The 7,202-nt window shown below is 35.4% G+C and overlaps 1 protein-coding gene across 1 annotated transcript; it reads right to left on the bottom strand.

The window, feature by feature from the left end:
* Positions 1–1,701: 1,701 nt before the first annotated feature.
* LOC116005574 lies at positions 1,702–3,417 on the bottom strand. Its single transcript, XM_031245802.1, has one exon. The coding sequence runs from the start codon at positions 3,291–3,293 to the stop codon at positions 1,824–1,826; it is 1,470 nt and encodes a 489-aa protein (XP_031101662.1). The 5' UTR covers positions 3,294–3,417; the 3' UTR covers positions 1,702–1,823.
* Between the last annotated feature and the right edge of the window lie 3,785 nt (positions 3,418–7,202).

Below are 7,202 nucleotides of genomic sequence, written 5' to 3' on the forward strand. Positions count from 1 at the left end.
TATTACTGTGCAGCCTTATCCAGACTTTGTTTGTTATTTGTCTTTGTCAATTGCATGTTTCTGTTTATACCAAATTGATTAAGATTTCGACTAGTACCAGGTATCTTTATCTTTATCAATAGTATTTTTTTTAAAAAAATTTATAAGAAAGTCTATAACCACTACTCGAATGGTGTATTCTACGCAATGCTGCAAAAATCTCGCCTAGACGCTAGGTGCCTACTGGCTGACTAGCGTATTGTCATAATTGGTGGTTTAGGTGATCGGCTGCCTAGGCCGCTTAAGTTCTGACTGCTTGGGTCTCCAAGGTGCTGACTAGGCCGACTAGTCGGCTAATTAGCTATTGTTTTTTAATTGGTTACTTCACCACCGATTGGCCGACTAGGCTATTTAGGTGCTGATTGTCTAGGTCTTCTAGGCGCCGGCCTAGTCGGCCAATTAGCTATTTTTTTTAATAAGTTATTTTACTCAAAACGATATCATTTAAACGAAATAATTCAAAATTATTCAAACTCTAAAGTAGTTTTCTCAAGTGATAGATCATGGGTTCGAGCCTCAATTGAGGTAGTATTAACTTTCTTTGTGCTTCAGTAAGTTGCTAAAAATAGTTATGAACAGATACTATATTGTAATATAGTCAATCTTTACTCGATTCGTTTGCACACTTAATAAAAATAAAATAAAATAAAAAGTTGTGTAGGGTAGGGGCTTACTCGTGTTCTATCCCTTCATTGGGTCCAACTTCTCGTACGTATTAAAAGCCAGACTTTAATATATAATCCATTTTTCCACTTCAATTACGTGACGCATTTATTTGTGGTCCAAATTTTGTCTTCGGCCGTACAAAATAATTTGTAGCATAATAATTTGGTCTGTCTAATGATCACACAAACCTAACAATTCTATTATATATTAAACAATCATCTAACGATTGTCGTTTGTTCTCTGTTTATGTTTGACGTGTCTGTTATTCGCCGAAGCAATTGTCTTAACTGCTGTTTGTTTTCTTAATAATGAAACCAAAGACTTTTCAGCGTTTGCAAACCAAATAAAATTTTCATTTTTCTAACACACAAAATACATTTAATTTGTTTATATAAATGAATTTTAAAAAAATTGACATGAATTTTATTTTACGAGAGCCTATATATTATTTTCTTGGTTGAGAAGGAAGTGGGAGGTGATGAAGCCTATACGCAAATAGAGTGGGGGCATTCTAATCCTAATATTTGGCAAACATAGAAGATTTATCCCATTATATTCCAAGAATCATTACAAGGAAGCCTGCCTAATTGTAATGTCAACTCTTAGTAAAGTTACTTTTATGAGTGGGAAAGTATCTTATATCTATGCATGAAATTAACTTTTCTCTAAGTTTTAAATAATTCTGTTTAGTAAATGAAATCTTGATAAAATTTCAGTAAATTTTAACGATTTGATTAAGCTACTCTACTAAGTTGAAACGTGTCAGAGTTTGATTAAAATCTATAATAAATTACATCATTATTTCTTTAATAAGTCAATGCCACATTTAGTTATTATGATTAATTAATATGATAATTTGAGACTATCTAGTATGAGGGCAATCCCCATCCAAGTTAATCTAATACTTAAACTGAAATGACTTAATACTCAAAAAGTTTACTACTCTGTATTAAATTAGGCTTAATAAAACATGAATAATAATTCTATCGTAACATATAATAAAATACAACAAAAATTTCATAGAACAAATTCTATATATCCACAATATAAACTTTTTTTGAAAAAATAAAGAAACTAGTTTAAACTACTTTTTTACCCTTTTATACTAGTGCATTATTCTAACAATCAGGGTAAACTTGGGAATCTAAAGATAATGAACACAAATGTTTCAAAATCACAACACTTCCATCCCCATTACTATTCCCCGGCCTAGCAAGTGCAAATTTTGACACTATGGGCAAGAAGGTGGCACCTGGTTTCGAGTTCAACCCAGTGAGTGAACTCAGCCGCGGTATTGACTCGCTCGACACCATTAAATTCACATTCCTCAATGCGAACTCACTTCTAATGAGTTGGTTGATGACTCCCGACTCGGTCACCGGGTTCTTCCTCTTCCGTTGCATTGCTGCCCGGACGATCTCGGTTAGCATTGCGTTTGATAATCTCCGGACCCCTCGAGTCCCGCCAGCGACAATGCCCGGGTAAACCGGGTTTTGGCCCGAGTTCTTGACGTGTTTTGACGGAGTATGTGTTGTTAAGTACACTGACTCGGGGGTCCGGTTCTTGACTCGGCCGAGTGGGTCTCCGAGTAGGAGAATTTCCTTGACGTCCACTAGTGTCACGTGCCTGAAATTCCTCCTGACTCGTCCGAGTAACATAGGGTAACAAGCCCATCTCCTCAAACTCATCGGCACGTGATCTAGAAACCCGGCCAATGAATCCTCCGGGTCAAGCTCGTCCGCGTCGAACCCCACCACCGAGCCGTAACTCATCCGAGTCGACTCAGTCGAGTTACCTTCACTATTATTATGACTACTATTCCTCTTAATTTTGCGTCCCCAGATTGGCTCCCCACTTTCCTTCTTCTTCTTCTCGGAAATCTTGAACTGGGCAACGCCGGGAATTTCCCCGGAGCTCCGATCACGCCCGCCGAGGATGAGTTTCAAGAACGAGTCATTCTCCCCGGCGATAACCCGGTCGAAAGCCGGCGACTTTGATCGGAAAATGAGCAAAAGATCGGATTTTGAGGAGAGCCCAGAGGCGAAAAAGAGGCGTAGAAAGAGTTTAAGCTCGAGCGGGGTGAGGGAATCGACGGCGTGAGCGACAATGAGGTCGTTCATGGCTCGGGTGCCTCGGCTATAAAGCGAGCCCATTCCTTGCAATGCATGGGGGAATGATAGATTAATGGCATTGTGGGGCCAGGGCGGAGAGAGAGGAGAAGAGAGAGAGAGAGAGAGATGCCTTCTGGGAGGGGAGTTTACGACGGCGGGGTCGAAGCAGAGCGTGAAGAGGAGGAGCGTGAGGAAGATGAGGAGCGCGCAGACGGAAATGGTGGACTGGACGGCGGCGGAGAGGAGCGAGGCGCCGCCGCCGCCGCCGGAGGAAACGGAGTAGCGGCGGAGGTTTTTTTTCCTGTCGTGAATGTCGGCGGCGGCGGCGGGGGTTTCGTTTTCGGGGAAAAATAGGAACAGGAAACCCATTCCAACGTTGTCGCCGCTACTTTTACTGTTGCTATTGCTGAGGCTGTTGGTTTCATTCCTTGACGTTATTGCTGTAAATCCCATCCATGAATTGCGGTTCTCTCTCATCCAAAATGCCTCTCTCTTTCTTTCCCTTTCACTTTCCCTGCTAGTAGCTTTCCATCCTCCTGGACGTCTCTGGTTCTATATGTTCTGCGTTTACACCTCCATTTTCTATTAATATACTGCAATAGTAATAAATTGTTTTTTTTTTTTTTTTTTTTTGTAACTTCCATAACCTCCCAAAACATTAATCCATAATCAATAAATTATCGCACTTATTTACTATAGTTGGAATTTATTTAATGCCAATAGACCCATATTCTATTGAATTAGTCTATTTGATTGATGACCTGTAGATATTAGTGCAGTACAGCTTGTTAAAAGATGGTTCAATGAAAATGGTGTAATTAGACTGCTTAAATTCTTTTAATCTTACTGTTGTCACTCTAATTGATGCTTGAAGGAGCCTCATTCAATTCGCAAATTAAACATGATACATTAGCAAGATTTTATATTAATGTTGAAACATAGATTCTTTGATTTACAAAACTAAATGTGTGTTATAGGTGAAACTTACTTTTGTGATTTTAACCAATAAAGAAGAGTTAATTCCAGCAAGGGTCTTCCGACTATATTGATTTTCTAAAATTAGTCACATGCTTTTAATTTGGACAATTTAAGTCCCTTGACTTTCAAATTCTTTCAATGTTGGTCCTTTAGTCAAATTTTGGTTAAGTTAAGGTCAAATGAAGGGGTAAAATTGTCCGTTCACCTATATAGTGTATTATTACTCGTATTTCTCATGTCATATACACCATATATATGAATATAATCTCAATCGAAGAGACTTTGGCTGAGATTAATGGCTTCGATTGAGACTTCAACATAGATTATATACATATATACAACGTATAGGACATGGGAAATACGAGTAATAATACACTAAACATGTGAACGGGCAATTCTACTTCATTTGATTTCAACTTAACCAAAATTTGACGAAAAGACCAACATTGAAAAGAATTTGAAAGTCAAGGGACCTAAATTGTCAAAATTAAAAGTCGGGGACTAATTTTGAAAAAGAGTTAATACCACAAATGATCCTCTGACTATTGGGCTGGTACTCCTTTTAGTCCTCGACTTTCAATTCGACCACAAATGATCCTCTGACTTTTATTTTTGACCATAAATAGTCCTCTGTTAAAATTTATGTTAAATAGGTGTTAAATCTAGGGGTAATATCGTCAAATTGTGTTAAATAGGTGTTAAATCTAGGGGTAATATCGTCAAATTGAGTTAAATAGGTGTTAAATCTAGGGGTAATATCGTCAAATTGATTAATATTATTATGATTACTTCTTTTTGATAATTATATGACAACATAATTAATTTGAAACATTAATAAACATTAAGTTAATAACTATAAAAACAAAATGGACGTGACAAATTACATAAATGAACAAATTAAATAAAAATTCATGATTAATGTTCGCAATTTGTAATTGATTAATTATATGAATTCAACGTTGACGGCTTTCAGTTATGTCCCAAACAAAATGTTTGATCGATTAATGAAGAGTGAAAACTATTAATCGGTCATGTATAAACAACCATGAAAATGATGGAAGCAAGGTTTTTGAAAAAAAATTCTTCCATTTTAATCTGTTGGTTAAATTAAAACATATAGCTCTAATATTAAATCTTCATTTTGTACGCATAATTACGAGATATAAGGTGTATTACTTTTTATTTATGAGTATTTATATTTGTTACTTGTTTCAATTATGCTTGTTGGTGAAAAATTCTAAACATTTTTATTTTATGACCATTATATATCAATTTGACGATAATACCCCTAGATTTAACACCTACTTAACAGAAATTTTAATGGAGGACTATTTGTGCTCAAAAATGAGGTGTATTATTTTTTATTTATGAGTATTTATATTTGTTACTTGTTTCAATTATGCTTGTTGGTGAAAAATTCTAAACATTTTTATTTTATGACCATTATATATCAATTTAACGATAATACCCCTAGATTTAACACCTACTTAACAGAAATTTTAATGGAGGACTATTTGTGCTCAAAAATGAAAGTCAGAGGACCATTTGTGGTCGAATTGAAAGTCAAGGACTAAAAGGAGTACTACCCCAATAGTCAGAGGACCATTTGTGATATTAACTCTTTGAAAAATCAACATAGTCAGAGGACTATTGCTGGAATTAACTCAATAAAGAATTATAAGAAGGTTGCTGATAGCTAACTGAGTCAAATCAATAATATCAACAGATATTTCTCATGAGGAGTAGAACTTAGAAAGATTTGTGTCTGATTCTCAACCTACCATGTACTCGCATCATTTAAATTGAGTAACTAAAATTGTATTTCTCCTCTTTAATGTCATGATTAAGGTATAGAGAGAAGATGGTTGCTGGATTTCAATTGTGGGGTAGCTAAGTTGCAGTTTTGTGGTGGATTCATACTCTCAACACTTAGCGTCGGTGGCTTGGGTTGATGGGACTTGGGAGATGGGCCATAGGTTTCAATGGCTAATGTTACAATTCATTTCGAAAAAGTTTAATTTTCTCAATATTTGTTTTTATTTGTCTAAGAGATTAAAAAAAAATACGATTAGATTTATCGTTTGTATTTATCTATAGGTAACAAATTGAATTGACGGTTTAAACGTTTTTAAATGAATGAGAACGAAGCTAACTACAAATGGTGGGTACTGTATAGACTTTCTAAACAAAGAAACAATTGTATTACAAGTTGGGAGGTAGAAAGGTCATGAAGCCCAATTGAAATGGACAGAAAGTTAGAAACAATCCAATGCATAATTGGCATCACTGCCAATACGCCAATAATTATAACGCAGCAAGACAAACATTCATAATTAGCATTAATCAACCAAATAATATAAGGTTTCAAGTTCGACTCTCTATAAGAGTTGCATATTGACTTCTTTAATTTGAATTGGTTAAGCTATGAACAACCTAGATTAGTTTAGAGTCACAAAGCTCAATTAGTCACATGGGTGAAGTTTGGTAGGTGATTAACACGAGTCGAGCGAATCACTCTTTACTTAAAACCTTATTTGTAACTCCCAAAAATGCTAGGAGCATTGTGGCCTAGGATTCCCATGATATATTAAACGTGTTACGATTCAATGTTTGAGCACTCAAACAAATGAACCCAGCGAACTAGGGCAAGGGATGAACACAATTTGGCAAAGAAAGGAGTAGAAGTAGAGTTTCGAGAGAGAAAATAGATTTTCGTTGCCTGTATCTAAATTTGTTGCTCTACTATCAACTTATATAGGACTATAGAAGTTGAAGGATTAAATAGCATTTAATCATAGCATTAATCTGATAATAAAATCAGTCATATAACGCTTGTAACAGCAGACCATTATCTGAGAATTAATTCTGTAATTTAAAATTAGAATTTCTATTTCAAAATTAATTCTGTAACAGATGAATTAAGTCTCATATTAAACCTTAGGCATCACTCATGCATAACTTTAAAGCTTAGAGCGCATAACTTTCCAACATAGGGTGTACGAATTTAACTCGTAAGATGCATAACTTTGATTACTTGATTGCCTCAGATTAAACCTTAGGCATCACTCTAGGTGCATAACTTTAAAGTTTAGGGAGCATAGCTTTCCAGCTTAAGGTGCATGAATTAAACACGTAAGTTGCACAATTTTGATTCCTTGATTGTCTCATATTAAACCTTCGTAATAACAACTTCCACACTGTAGGTGCATAACTTTAAAGTTTATGGAGCATAACTTTGTTCTCGTGCTTGTGAGTGATCAGAGATGGTTCGAAGATACAATAACGTGACACAGAAATTTAAAATATGTCAAATACACGTACATACGTAATCATTTAATAGAATTTGTTTGTAAATTATTACAAATGAATGAAATTTATACACGCACTCAAATAATGGTAATTGCATGA

This window comes from Ipomoea triloba, chromosome 15 (assembly GCF_003576645.1).
Source record: "Ipomoea triloba cultivar NCNSP0323 chromosome 15, ASM357664v1".
Lineage (NCBI taxonomy): Eukaryota > Viridiplantae > Streptophyta > Magnoliopsida > Solanales > Convolvulaceae > Ipomoea > Ipomoea triloba.

What these genes read in the sequence shown, in the direction of transcription:
- LOC116005574 (XM_031245802.1), bottom strand. Translation starts at nt 3,293, where the DNA reads ATGAGAGAGAACCGCAATTCATGGATGGGATTTACAGCAATAACGTCA.